Raw genomic sequence first — 15,096 nt, forward strand, 5'->3', positions numbered from 1 at the left:
AATCTGCTCTCAAAAGGGAGGAAAAAAACCCCTAAACAGCAACAACAAAAAACTCCCAGCCAGAAAAGCAAAGCCCAGAGTTGTAGGCTCTGGGGAGAAGAAAACTGCCAGGAAATCACAAGGCTCTCCTAGGGTGTCTGGAAGCACCGTGTGATATGAAGGTACCATGTATGTACATTGAGCGTGAGGGAGGTAGGTTTGGAGGCTGCCTTCTTCCAAGTGGAGATAGTTCAAGGTGTGATAGAATTTTGGAGTCAAAATATTTTTAGCTGTAGCAGAAAATTTCTTTATTTAGATAGAGAAATGCTACAGGAAATAATAAACCCTGGCTTGAATTAGTCATGCCTTTGGTGGAATTTGGTACAGTGCAGAGCTTCTGAATGCTAACCTTTCATCTGTTCCCTTGCTGGATAAGGAAGGACAATGGTGATGCTGTAATGTTAAGCAGAATGTTTGTAGTAATTTTAAATACCTGCTAAATGAGAACAGTGCTCGTTGGCTGCAGATCAGGCCTCTACTCTGTGTTGAGAATTGTTTGTTTAAGAGTTCTCATTATGTAGTTGTAATTCAGGATTTCCTCTCAATGGAAAAGTATTTTAATGTGGGTGAAAATAAATAAGGAACTCTGATGGAATCAGAATTTGATGGCCTGGTTTCCTATCAAAAAATGAGACTACTGATCAGATTCCTATTAGTCCTTCCACCGTCTTCTTTCATTTCTTCCAACTCTAGTTTTGTCTAAACCATTCTTAGTTTTTAGCTCTCTGCTGAAAAGAATAAAGTTGCAAATACTAATTCCCTATAAGTTCTATGAAAATAAGCAGGTGAAAGAGAAAAAGCTCTAGATTAGATCAGGGTGGGTTATAACTGTTCCAGCATCCTGCTTGGCAGCACCCAGCCTGTAGGGGCTGTCTCTTGGCCAGTGGAGTGTTGGGATTATGAGGCAGCAGCAGCAGGGGTGGTGGGACGGAGGAAGGGTCCCAGGTGGGAATCTGGAGGCCACAGCTTGTTGGCCTTACTGCTCACTGCTTCACTTTGTTTCCCAGTGCAGGGAAAGGCAGTCCCACCTTCCTGTCCATAGCTGTGCAATGGGTGAAGTGTGTTTCAATGGGTAAAGAGCTGGAAGAGGGAATTTCATGTATGCCTGTCAGAGATTTGGGAGAAAAAGCAGTGTGCCTCTGGAGAAAGTGCAACTTCTGGAAAGGAAAATAGTAACTTGAGGCATTTTCAAACAGCAGTTTGGACTTCTGGGGTGTTATTATAGCCAGGGCACTTGGTAGGATAACAATAACAAATGCACTTGTGGATAACAATGCACTTGTGGATCACAATAACAAACGCACTTGTGATAGGAAGTAATGCTTTTAGGTAGTTTTTAACAAAACCTGTTTTCAGATGGATATTGTTTGTAATTTGCTTTTCTTTTGACTAGAGAGTGGTTTGGAATTGGAATCGTAGCAATCTGAAACCATGTTATTTTTTTTGAAGCTTTTAAATAGTGGTGATTTTCAGTTAAGAAGCAATTCTTCAGAAAAGTGTCTCTTTAGAGCTATGCAAAGCAGCATTTAAAGGTTAGTCTTCATGATTTGTCTAAAAGAGATGTTAAATGTGGGAACTTTGGTTCTTTTTCTGGAGGAACTTCTGCTTAAAATTACTTCTGTCTTGTTGAAGCCAATTATTTAAAATCACCCCCCTGTAGCTGAAATAAATGGGACTCCAGAATAAATGGTTGCAGCCCGAGGGAAGAGCTTCAGCCTTGGCTCATTTTAACTGTGCCCATAGTGTTTGTCAGTGATATTGTTCACTCCCCTGTAATTGAATTGCTCTGCCAGGATGGAATGAAAAAGTGCCCAGAGAAATGAAGAGTTTAACAAGGTAGCAGTGTATACATGGTAATTTCTGTTGTAATATTTGATGTTTGTGATGGTCGAACATTTCAGAGGGGGAAAGCAAATGATAATTTGAGGCTTGGCTTGAAGTCGAGATTCCAGAGCTGTATCGGGCCCACAGCTAATTCAAAGAAATAAAATATTCAGCCAATTGTTTAAAATGTTTAAGAGCAAACACTAGGGAAGGTCAGCTGTTTTTAAAAGCAGACTTGAATTCAAAAACTTGGAGATGCAAGTAGTGTAATACACTAATCTGTGTCCAAACCCGTTCTGTCTTATAAGTGAAACACAGTTGGGAAGGCTGGATCTGCACAGGTGTGCTATGAAAAAATTACTGCAAATCAATAAAGATTGCAAGTCAGTGGATATTAATTAAAAGCCCTGCAAGGATGTTTGTCTTGAGAAGTAAATGGTGGTATTGGAGTGCTGTAGCTTAATTTGAAGCAGAGATCAATGCTTTAAAAAAAACTCTAACATTTTTTTACAAGTTAGATTTTTGAATTGAACTTCCTAAAAGATTTCAGCTTATTGTCTTTATTGAGATTTACAGGTCAAAGTTACATGAGGGAGAAAAGGCAGCTGAGGGCAAATAAGCTTCCTTCTAAATAAAATTCTAAACTAGGAATATAGTACAATTTTAATCTTTAAGGAAGACAAAAAGTTCTATATAAGTCCATTAGTATTTAGTAAAGCTACATCTTATCCCAGCTTTAATATTTGGAGGTGAAAATAATTATTTTCTTGGAAAGTAATACAAAATCCAGAGAAATAGAAGGGAAAGAATTGAAGTAAAAGGAATGACCTAATAAAGCTCTTTTTCAAAGGTCTCTTTCATAAGATGTAACATTTAAAGCAAACAAAAAAGCACCCAAACCAGTCCCCACCAGTAAAACACAAAGAGTAAAACACAAACTTCAAGAAAACCTAAGCTGATCTTCAGGCTAGTGCTCCATTATATACCTGCATCATATACTTCCAGCATATCTTGTAACACCTGGGAGCTGGGAGCTCACTGCAGTGTTACTGCACATAACTAGCATGAATTTACAACTCCACAGGTACTGTGTACTGTGCTTTATATTCAAATCCTGGCTTGTGATACCTAAGTTTGCTTAGAAAGACAGGCTTTGTGGGACAAGAGCTAAGTGGTGGGTTTTCTGTGTTTTCAAGTCCTTTTTTCTGTAGAAGAGACAGGCAGGTGAATTTGGAGACTTCAACACATTCCTTTGACTGTCCTGCATGTAGTCAGATGAGGAGGCATCCAGAGGGGGAGCGATTGGCTGTGGTGACATTTCATAGCTGTGAGGAAGCTGCAGAGCTGTGAAAGAAGGGTATATTTATGGCTGCAAGAGGATGAAACAAAAGCTGTTTTGTGGTTTCCTTTCTTTGAATTTTGTTAGTAAGATGGCTCTGAGAAGAGAACCTGACCTGTGTTGTTCCTTGGGTATGGCTTTGTGTACCCTTGGATGTCACAGTGGCTGTTGAGCTCAAACCCTGGTTTTGCTAACAGCAATGTTTTCCCTCACTTAGAGAACCAGGGTGATTTGTCTCTAGCCCTCCCTGCCTTGTAGCACCAAATCTTGCTGGTACCCAGACTTGAACACATGATCAAGTTGTTGCACAGGAGGTGAGCTGTGGTGCTTGCCATTCAGGTATTTGTGTCCAGTGGCAAATAAAGATAACTTCACTTAGTTTAATTGATTCTCAAATATAGATTTTGTATCAGACCCTGTGTCACAGCCAAGGAGCCTGCAGCCAGGCAAGCATCACAGTTAGCAGATGCTATGAGTTCGTGTGCTGCAGTTACACTGTGACCAGGACATGAACTGTGTGTCATAATTCTTCTAAGTCTTTGGAAATACCAAGTCTCTATCAATATGTGGGACATCATATATGTTCTTAAACATTTATAATTCTTAAATAAGTTTTTGCATTCCCATTTTGCTACCCTGAATGTAAAATTAGCCAAATAGTGTGGTTTTCTCCCTTGTTGCTCACCTGTGTAATGTTCTCCTGCAGACTCTGTTCCTCTTTTTGGCTGTTTCTTTTTTTAACTTAGGTTTTGTTTTGTTTTATTGTGAGTGTGTAGGGTTTTCATGTGGAGGTTTTTATGGGATTTTGTTAGGTTTTTTTTTTCTGGAGTCAGTGAATCAGGAATATTTTTCATATCCACTCCTGTGAGCTTATCCAAGGCAGATGAACAAAGATCTCTTGTTGTACGCAGCTTTCTCAACAACTCAGGGCACTGTTAATATTGCCCTGTCAAATCAATTTATTTCAGAAAGAGAAGCAGCACCTGTCAGGGGAGTACAGTGTCTGATAAGTGAGAGTGCTTCGGGGGAGCTGGCCAAGCTTCAGAAGCCAAGCTTCATTGCCTGCCCCATCACCTGAAAACTTCTCGTTTTCTACGCTCTGCACTAACATGTTACACTGGATACAGTCCTGCTCCAAACAGGCATTTCACAAGGGCTGGGGAATTCACTGCAGAACAGTCTGTTACATTTTAGTTATCCATGTCTGAGGTCCATGTCAATGGGAGTTGAAAGATATATTTTAAAGTTCACCTTAGGTTATAGTATCTGCTGTGTGCCAACTTTCTTTTTTTAAAAAAATCATTTCTTAGGGAGTCTGAACTGCCTTTGGTTTGACTCCACACAGTGTCATGCTAAAATACTCCATCCATTATCATTCCTTCTTGCTTCGGTTCCTCTCTGTGCTCCTGCTTGTGTGTGTCTTCAGAGGAAGGTGAGTATTTTTCTTTGAAAAAAGAATACTTTGCAGCATGACTAAACTTGAAATAATACAAAAAATTTCTCTGGACAGTTACTGATTATTAGTCGTTTCCTTGAGACCTTGAATCAGGATTCTGTTGTGTCACAGGAAGCATTGAGGGAGTTGGAGCTGTTCAATAATGAACAAAACATTAGTGTCGGTTCATCAGGTGTGCTTGTTCCTGTTCCATGAGGTCTCACACTGAGCCTGGGCTTCCTTGGCTCATCCCAACTCTGTCTTCTGAAGGCAAGAGCATCTTAGAGATGAACAACATGCAACTGATGAATTCCTCTGATTCTGCATTAGAGCTGTGAAAAGCCTGTGTGGGATTGCATTGTCAGTCAGGGGGGCTGTCAGTGGCAAAAATGCTTTTAACTCATCCAGTTGAAATAAAATACTCTATGGTGTCAGGATCTCCAAAAAACCTGGGTCAGGCTGTGCTTCTGAGGGGCCTTTTCAGCCTTTTTTGTTTGTTTGATTTGTTTGGGGCTGTTTGTTTTGTTTTGTGGTGGTTTTTTGTTGTTTTTGTGATTGGCTGCTGTTGGAGTTTGTCTTCAGTGTGGCAGGCAAGGAGGCCCCTGTAGCAATGACTTCCCCAAGCACCAGTAGGGAACCTGCTGCTGCAGCTGTGTGGCTCGTGATACTTGGGCTTGTGTGATCAATAGGGTTTGGTTTGAAAATCTGCCAGTGGATTACGGGGCCTGTAGCATTTGCTGCATAATGATTACCGATAGTCCCTGTGTTTAAGAGAATTCTTTTCTTTAGATTAATTTATTCAAGTGAATATTCAAACAAAATCAAAAAGAAAAGAAAAAAAACACCCCAATAAAATGTCTAAGCCTAAGCCAAACCTGTTATAAAATACTTGCCTCAAAAAGAAAAAACCCACCCCTCACTGATTAAAAATGCCTGTTCTCAGTCCATTCACTTCAGGATTGCTCTGAAACAAAACTACTCTGGCTTTGGTCCAAAATCAATCTATGAATGTGCCAAAAATGTGATAAATGTTAATCAAATGTAATGTAATGAATCAGCTGTGACATTTTATTATGGAAATTAAAAATCATGCAAAACCTTGCCTAAGGAAAATAAATTGTCAGGGAAAATACTAATTTTCATGTGATAATTAAGTTTTCTTTTCCTTTCATTTCCATGTCTAAAAACGTTTCAGTTACACTTTTTATAACAGGCATTTGGTATGAAAGCCATTTCAAGCAGGATTTAATTTATGGAATTGAAAAGAATTGCCTCTCCCACTTAATTGTAGGAAAACAGAAGTGATGTAGGGAATGGTGGTGCTGTTTTGAGGGTCCAAAAGATCTAATAGATTGAAAAAATCAACCTGCACTTTACCACAGCCTTTCTAAGGAATTATGCTGCTGTCCAGTAGTGCCTGTTTTCCTTGTCAATTGGGGAAGAATCTATGCCATGAGGGCATATTGTACTTGTAATGAAATGCTCCTACAACTTGTCCTCTCAGGGAGAGCCTCAGTGAATGGTGGGCTTTTTCCAGGGACATAGTCCTAAGGGTGAAATATTAATAATGAAACTGTATTTTGTTGGGTGGGCCTGGTGGATTTGCCCTCAAGGTCTTTAATTTGTGGGTCTGTACTGAATCAAAAGGGATCTCTCTGGCAGATGGTGTCTGGTGTGATGTGCTCACAAGCACATGGCAAACCCCTTTGTGAAGTGCCCAAGCTCTGCCCTATGAGCAACAAATGTTTCCTGCGTTTTCTCCTTTCATAATCATCCTTCTCAATTTCCATTTAATCTGTGTTCCCAGCCAGCCATGATCATTGTTATGTTTAGTTGTTGTTTGGTTACGTTTGTTTTGGTGCAGCGTTTTTCAGCACTCTGTAAGTGACAGTAAGATCCCTTCTTGGGTGTCACTTTGCCAGCCCAGGCAGGTTCAGTTCTTTGCCATGACAGTGGTAAGACAGGATCTCTCTTGGTGCAATTTTTCTGTCTGTTTTGGTTTGAATTTGCCTTTCCTGAAAATGTGTGGCTCCTACTTTGCACAGTATGTCAGAAATGGTCTAATTCTAAGTAAGATCTTACAGAGTAGTATTGGAGAGATGATCCTTATTCTATCTGAGCACTTCTGTTTGGATTATCTTTATTTTTACATCCTGAAGTAACATCTGACCATTTTGTGGTTGTATCAAAACCACTTGTGGTCAGCTGTTACAGAATTTCCTCCTCATTTCCAACTGGTAAAATTCATAGCTGCATACAGAAGTTTTTATCAGTCTCCAGGCACATGACCCACCACTTTTTTTCACTGAATTTTTTTCTGTAGCTGTTACTCATCAAACCTGTGTGATCTTTTCCATAGGTTAGTCCAGTCCTCCTGCCTTGGCAGGGTTTCTCAGCTTGGAGCTGTCACCCAACAGATTTCATCAGTGCAGCTTTACCTTTTGTGTAAGTGCTGCTCATTAAAATACCAGGTCAGATTGGTGTCACAATTTGTCCTTGACATGACAGTCCCCAGTAATAACCTCTGTTGCAGCTTCACTTTATTCCTTGACACTACTAATAACACAGATGTTTTGAGGGGATTTCTTGGGAATATTCCAGAGTACTTAATATTTTATCACTTTCAAATCACAGTGGACAAAAGCCCTACTATATTTAGGATAGTGTACTCAGTTTTAATAATATTGTTTCATTATAAAATAAATGTACAGTAAATGTATTCAGTGCAAGAGTATCTATGAAATTGTCTTTTAAACAGTCCTGCTACTCAAACAAAACACTTGCACTACACCTGTGATACTGATTAACATGAGCAATGTCCTGACAGCCCAACAATGTTATGTGCTACTAGGCAGACGTGTTAAGGATCTCCTGAATTTGGCTGGCATAAGCAGGGCTAAAAACAGGTTGGCATGTAATTTTGGAAAAAGCTGAGTGCGCTTCTGTATCACCACAAATGGTGCCTCTTTGCCATTTCTGATTAAACTGCCACTGGCATCCACATTAGTTAAGGCTGAGTTTTCATACCACAGGACTTTGGGCTAATGGTTCTTTCCATAACCTTTCCCATCCTCCAGCTGCAAATGTTGTGGACTATTATTTTTGACACAAAAAGGGTTGATATGTTCTATTTTGTCATTATCTCGTTTGGGTGTCTTGACCTGCCTGATTCAAGTAAAGTCTCAAAACCAAAACACTATCACAGAATTTAATCCCTCAGGTCAGATCCTCCTGTGCAAGTTCTCTTTAGATTTTGAGTCATGAGGCATCTTAGAGAAATGCGTTTTGCTTAGTTAAAATATTTGTAAAACCTCACGGACTTGAATTCTCTCATCCTCCAAACATCTGATCTTGCTGCTCTCTGATTCCCTTAAGCACAAAGGGAAGATTCCATTCCTCACCTATTGGTTCTTCCATCTTCCTCATCCTTAGCAGGACATCACAATTGCTCATGGTCTGATAATGCACTTCTGCAGTGCATGGTGGCTTCTCCAGAGGCTTTAGTTGCCACTCTGGTGAGATAAGCAGTGAATGTGAACACAGAGAGGGCATCCAAGCTCTCCAACTAGTTTGTGAATCATTGAAATAGAGGGGAAGCAAAGGAGGAACAGAGAAAGCCATCTTCTGAGGACTGCAGTACAGCTTACCAGCAGTTCTACTGGAGCTCTGGTTTCTTTACCCTATTCAGGAGACAGAACATTTCATGGTAGTTTGCTAGTGCCTGCTTATACAAGCACCAGAAAGTTGTATGCAGTTTATAAAACAAGATTTTCCATTTTGTATCATTTTTGACCGTGACATTTTTGGCACTGAAGAGGAAAATATGTTGAAAATTGATCTTTGCTACAGTTTTCTTTCTTGTATTACTTTACTGTTTCACTGTGACCCCTCTGTTTCATGCTTGATACAGTTATTTGGGAGGTTGTTTTCTGAAATTCTTCAGCTCCGAGGAAAGGCATTTGGAGGCTTGGTGTGGCAGTCTAGCTTGATAGAACATTTTTGGCCTTCTATCACCCAGATAGAATGCAGAGAGCCTTTCCCAAAAAACCTAATGGTTTTTTGGAAAAGACCATCATCTCTTTAAGCACAGAACAATTTATGTTGACAATGCTACTCTTCTCCACTGGAAAGAATCAGTACTTTGAGACAAAGCTGCTGCGTGTCCCTGTAGATTCTTTGGATTTAGGTCTGTCAGCAAAGTATGACTGCACAGTGAGTGATTGCTGGTTGCATTTGGAGTGCTTAAATATAACTTTGTTTTATTAAAACAGGTGATCTGTCACAGCTTGTCCACTATACCTTCACAAAGTCAGTGTTTTGACATTCTCCAGACAGGCATCTGTAAATATCTGGTAAGTACCGTTTTGTCTTCTATGTTAAAACTTCCTTGTGAAATTTGCTAGCAGTCTCATTAATCCTCAAATCCACTTATCCTGTGTATTTAATGTATAATTTCAGTACTTGAAAAAGCTTTAAACAAGATTTGGGGGCGTTTAAAAAGTACATAATAACTGTTGGTATCTAAACTTATATGGGTCATTTTGCTCAGATTTGTGAATACTTGAGTTTGTCTTCAAGGCAGTTTGTCCATAAATAAAACACTTCTTGGTTTGGTTTGCTTTTCAAAAGAGCAACCAGCAGCTTTAGATGAGGTTTTTTACTTCATCTATGTATGTAAGTATCTAAAAAATGCCAAGGTGATGGAAGCCATGTTCTTTGTGGTGCTGGGCAATAGGACAAGAGGCAACAGGCAGAAACTGATGCTCAGGAAGCTCCTCTTGAACATGAGGAAGAACTTTACTGTGTGGTTGACTGTGCCCTGAACAGATGGCCCACAGATGATGTGGAGTCTCCTGCACTGGAGATACTCAGGAACTGTATGGACACAATCCTGTGCTGTGTGCTTTGAGATTGGGTCAGATGACCACTGTGGTCCCAACTGACCCAATCTGTGGGTTTTACAGCCTGTCTTCTAATCCTGAACATGCCTGAGCTGAAGATGAGGATGGCAAAGCCAGAGCTGGGTAACAGAATGGTCAGGGACAGAATCTGCAGTTCCCTGTGATGCTGCCTGATGAGAGGGGGGATCACAAGGTCTGCTCCTGCCCTGCTGTCAGGGTGGTTCTGTGATCTACCCAGTGTCTGCCATTCTCTGCTTGGAGCCATACTGAGAAGTTACTAGACCAAAGCTTCTGTAGGGAGTAGCTTACCTATAACCATAGTCTGGATTTTTAGGGGTGGATGCTGACTTTAACCAGCTTTTAAAAAGGGTATATGTTCTACTGCCCTGTCCCTTTGAGAGCAAACCATTAAATGGGGTTTTATGGCTGCCCAAGTCTCCAACTGGCTGCTGACACCTCTCAGGGAGCAAAGGCACCACAGAGGCAACATCCTATATGAGAACTTATCTGAGCAGCCTCATCCACTGGATTTGCATAAATTGAAATGTCTCTGTTCCTGTCATCTTTCAGACTGGCCGACCAGCACATTCCATCAGTAGTGTTGGCTCAGCTGTCTTCAGGATGGTTCTCTTTATCCATCTAGATCGCTGCCATTATTTCTTACTTACAGTTGATCAGGAAGAATGTTACTCATTTTAATTGTTTGCTGCCTCAGTGTCCTGTAGTATTCAGCAGGGTCGTGCTGACAGCTGCAGTCCCACCTTTTGTCAGGCAAAAGACCATCATCATCCTCCTCCTGCCTCTCCACCTGACTGGCACAGGTCAGCCTGGGACAGCAATCTGTGCTTGTGGCCTTGAAATACACCCAGTGTCTTAGGCTGGAAGGATTTAAAATTTCAACTCATAGTTGTTCTGTATCTCTTACCTCTCACAAGTAATGGTATGAATGAAACACATTTCACATTTCTGTAGCTTGTACTTTATTGATCTTTTTTCTAAACATTTCTGAAAGAAACAGCTGACCTTGTTAAGTGAACCAATTCACTCAGTCAGCTTAGAACAGTGTACTTGCAGGTGAGCAAATTAGACTACTCTCAAATTCCTTAAATAGTTCTTTAAAGGTAAATGGTGCCACACTGGCAGTGCATGATTTTTTTATGGCTTTACAAGACAAAAATGTAGGGTACTTACTCCATAGTACTTCAAAATTTAAACTGCTTTCTAATTCACTGCCTCTACAGAAACCAAGATTTTTTTTCTAAATTATTTATCATGCCTATAAAATCCTTACTGAACATGATGTTCTCTCTTTAACAACAGCAGAGCATCACCCCACTTTGGGCTCACCATATATTTCATTAGCTTTGATTAACCTTGGTTCACAAAGCTCCTGTTGGGCTTCAGAGGAGACTTACCCTGGTGAAAATCCAGTAGAGGCTTTCCTTTCTGAAGCATAAATCAGTTTCCTTCTACCTTAGTGACTGCTCACTGCCATTTCAAGACTCAGAAAGCCTTCCCAGTCCCATGATATATGCTTAAAAGGAAAGACCTGTTCTGCCCAGAAGATTGTTTGTGCCTGCACTGTCATTCAGAGCAAGGCTCAAAGCAGTGCTGTATTTTGCAAATGTGTTTGAGAGGAATGTTTGTTTAGAAGGCATGGAATGAAGATGTCAATTTAACCTTCTGTTGGTATGGGTGTCAATTTATTGGGAAAGCAGGGATTTGAAAAAAGGCAGTGGTCTGTAGAGTTTGAACAGAAACAAAGTAATAGGTGTCACCACAGGAAAGCTCTAAGTTTGTTTGTATCCCAGCAAAAAATCTTCTGTATAAAGTGATGAATTTGGGTTGTTGATTTTTTTTTTTGGTCTTGTTTTAATACAGGTTGGATTGGTTGTAATACCTGATAGCACAGCTGGATCTGTTCTATGTGCCATAAATAAGCTCTTGGATCAAGCCTGCATCATAAGTGAAAACCTGCACAGGTTCTTGGCCTCTTGTTGTTACAGTCTTCTGTACTTTCTGCTAACTATAGACAGAGAGGATGCAGAACATTTACAGAAAAGGTAAAGCTGTTCTTCTTACCACCTTGTCTCTATCTTTGCAGCCACAAGTATTTAGAGATGTGAAATGAAAGGATACTACCCTCCTCCCCCCAGAGTTTTTTTTCCCTGTCTCTCTTTTGCTTACTTCAAATCAGTACTTAGATTTAAGAAAAATACCTGCAAAGTTACCAGGAATCACTTAAAACTGTAACTGAAGAATGTTTCGTCTCCAATCGTTCTACTTGGATGTCAAAACCATCCTAATTTTGTAAAGTTGGATATTTATACCTTAATCTTTGACCTTAGCTTCATCAGATACATTGAAAAGCACCATGTAAAGGATTTGGCTTTATGAATACATCCTCTTAACTGATCAGATGTTTTTAGTTTTAAAACTTCTTAGGCATCATTACATAGACTGCAAAGCCATTTGATTTAAAAAACCCAAAAGCTACAGATAACGAGTTCAAATAAATTCACCTGAAATGAAGGAGTGTCTTTAAACAGGTCAAACTTTTCCATATACAGAAAAGTTGTTAAAAGCTTCCTGAAAATTGAAAGCCCAAGTCCTTCTTCTCTTACTGTATTTAATGATTTGCATATCACAAATAGCTGAGTCCATTATTTAACTTCTTTATGAATCTTAAACAAAGATTCAGGTGTACCTGAAAAGTGACTGAAACAAAAGCCTCTTCACAGCTGCATAAAGCAGAAATTGCACTGCATGACAGATTAAGCAACATTGACAGCTTCCAGGACAGGGCTGTAATGTTTTTCCAGTGCTGTACAAAATTCTGGAATATTTTCAAGTTTGGCATTTTCTGGTACAGATTTTCTGCTTTGCCACTAATTCTGGTGAACGCAGCTGGTGTGATTGGATCCACAGAAGCAGCTTTCCTTGTACAGCCATGCAGCCAGTTCACAGAATCATCCTTGAAATGTGTGTCCTCAGTCATTTCAGTTTTGATTACCTTTCCCTCCCAGGGACATGCTGTGGAGATCATGCATCTCTGCATTAGCACTCCTGCCACGGCTGCTGAGGCTGATGCTGCAAAGCCTGCAAGTGAGCAGGATCTGCCGAGAAGAGCTGCCTGTTGTTGCGCAGTTGCTGCGCCTGCTCATGCAGCACGGGCAGCTCAGGAGCCATATGATCACTAACGAGTTTCTGGTGCAGCAGATCATCAAGGACATCATGGTATGAAACTCCTTCTTGTTTCCCAGACACCACATGTATGTTGTGTTTATTTTTAAAAATCATTGCAAACGGTCAAGAAGAGCTGTTTGCAAACAGTGGTGGTGAAAGCAGATGTAAGGCATTATGGTGAATGTGTTCTCTAACCTGCAGGTTAGGAGGGGATTGTTTCTCTTTAGTGTTGAAAATGCCACAACCAGTTGTTGTGCTGTTCTGCTGTAGGTGGATTGTATTTGTATTTGTTGGGTTTTTTAAGCCACCTACATAATCCTGAGAAGAGGGAATTCCTGGGCTGGTCTGGTCTGGTCTGTTGGTAGCAGTTTTCCTTAGACTGGGCAGGGGCACTCTCCTGCACTGGTAGCACCATGCTCATTTGCATTTTGATTCTCTATAAATTGCAGAATTGCAAAGTAAATGAGCCATTCTAATTAAGAGTAAGGAAAGCACATCTGGTGCTAACTCACACACTTGGTAATGCAATGACTTAGTGTACCCAGTTGTAACACTTTATTATTTGGGCTTTAACAGACACATGATGTTGAAATGTGTAAAAGAGAACAGTGTCACTGTGTGCAGGGGAACAGGGCTATCTTGTACCTTTAACAGTGCACCTGATTATCTGTAAAAACAAAGCCAAGTTTTGCAAGTACTTGAGTTTTACCTTTTTTTTCCTTTTTAGACACTGAAGAGTGGTGAAGTTCAGGAGCAGTGGCTCACAGACCTCCATTACTGTTTCAACATCTACCTTGCCTCTCATCCCCAGACACCTGGCCCTATAAACACAGTATATTGAAGAGGTCAAACTGCATTTATTGTAAAGCATTTACTTCTATTTAGTTTTGAATGGAAGATGTTGGAACAAAGCTTGTCAATTTTTTTGTAAGTGAAACAATAAAAATTTTACAGAGAACTACACTACCTCTATTGCCTTTTTTTTTTTCCAAGCAAGGTAGATCTTACTGGAAAGCATTTTAGTAAAATGTGAGGGGTGTTGAAGCCAATCCAGTCCTTGATGCTGAAGAGCTTGCAGAGAAACAGACTTCAACTGACTCTGCTCATCTATTATTTTGAAACATCACATTATTTAAAAAAACAATAGAAAAATATTAAGTAGAAAAACATTAGAAAAATATTAAGTAGAAAAACATTAGAAAACAATATGCTTTAGAGTAACATTTTATTCTTGCTGAGTTCATATTTTTAAATACTTTGTGCAAGGTAAATGCTGTACACTGTGGCAGCTCTAAAGCTTTACAAGAACTTTTTTTTTCTCTACAGTAGGGCCCATCTTTATTGCTTCTCTATTTAATGCACATAGAAAAAGAGTTATTTAAAAAAATGCTGATAATTTCAAAGGGTAGAAAACACAGCCCTTATAGTTTCCATAGGTTGTGAAAGCAATTTCTTTAGTGTTTTATGTCAACATGTCTACATTTCCTTCCAAATCCATAGTTAGCTAAGGAACAATTTTTTCTTTAGTGGAGAGGTGGAGCATGAAGGCTGTTCTTCCATTCCTGCTTGGATTTTGGAATTAATTTAATGAACTTGAGGTAAAATTGAACATTGGTCTCTCAGAACTGTAGTATCTTTAGTACAGTTTCCCTCTTTTTTGAAACGCTGTTTGATAAACACGTTAAAAATTCCTACTTTCTGCAATGGAAAGCTTTGATTGCCTCTGCAGTGTTATTGCAATACTGGGCATAGTGCTTCATTTTCTGTCTTCAAATGCAATTCAGATTTCATCCTGTGTTGATAAAGAAATTAACAGTTGCATTTAAAAAACAGTTTGTACACAAAATGAGTCCAGCTCTTTAGCAGTCTGCTTGGCATGTAATGCTGTGATAATACAAAACTGAAAATGTTCAAGTTTAATACATCATAGATGGCTTATACATTATGAAAGATAACAGCTGTACCAGAATGGATTTTAAATTCCAAACATTGTTTTGCTTAATGCTTCAGTCTTGTATTTTTTGGTTTTGCAGCAGTGGTTGGTCTCATGTTGTATGAAAATTGCCTTGATTTTCCCATATTCTCCAACAAATTAACACACTGTAAGTTGCTCACTGTAAAAAAACAAAATAGTTTTGATGAGTAACCCTAGTGGGTGAAAAGCAGCTTCATCTACACTATGTTCTAGATTTCATAAGCAGCAAATCTGCTGGGAGTAGAAAATGCCTTTTTCCTGGCATCTCACTGCTGATTGTCTCCCAGTGGAGTTTGGTCTCTGCAGCACTGGGTACAGCTTGTGTGGAACACTGATGATGCTGCTGCTGCCCGTGGGACTTCAGCAGCCTCTCATGGGCACAGTGAGGTTCACCCCC

At 39.8% G+C, this 15,096-nt stretch overlaps 2 protein-coding genes across 6 annotated transcripts in view; one reads left to right on the forward strand and one right to left on the reverse strand.

The window, feature by feature from the left end:
• TEX10 (testis expressed 10) overlaps nt 1–13,687 on the forward strand; it is a 54,764-nt gene extending 41,077 nt beyond the window's left edge. For all 3 annotated transcript variants that reach the window (XM_077183404.1, XM_054629233.2, XM_054629242.2), the window contains exons 12-15: nt 8,909–8,989; nt 11,420–11,601; nt 12,565–12,775; nt 13,452–13,687. In XM_077183404.1, the coding sequence (XP_077039519.1) occupies nt 8,909–8,989; nt 11,420–11,601; nt 12,565–12,775; nt 13,452–13,565 (588 nt within the window). In that variant the 3' untranslated portion in view covers nt 13,566–13,687. The remainder of the gene's footprint in view (nt 1–8,908; nt 8,990–11,419; nt 11,602–12,564; nt 12,776–13,451) is intronic.
• Nucleotides 13,688–13,915: 228 nt separating this feature from the next.
• INVS (inversin) overlaps nt 13,916–15,096 on the reverse strand; it is an 84,580-nt gene continuing 83,399 nt past the window's right edge. For 2 of the 3 annotated variants that reach the window (XM_054629548.2, XM_077183391.1), the window contains one exon: nt 13,917–14,838. In XM_054629548.2, the coding sequence (XP_054485523.2) occupies nt 14,723–14,838 (116 nt within the window). In that variant the 3' untranslated portion in view covers nt 13,917–14,722. Of the gene's footprint in view, nt 14,839–15,096 lie in introns of all 3 variants that reach the window. The other variant, XM_077183383.1, reaches the window with a different exon arrangement.

Source organism: Agelaius phoeniceus, chromosome 1, assembly GCF_051311805.1.
Source record: "Agelaius phoeniceus isolate bAgePho1 chromosome 1, bAgePho1.hap1, whole genome shotgun sequence".
Lineage (NCBI taxonomy): Eukaryota > Metazoa > Chordata > Aves > Passeriformes > Icteridae > Agelaius > Agelaius phoeniceus.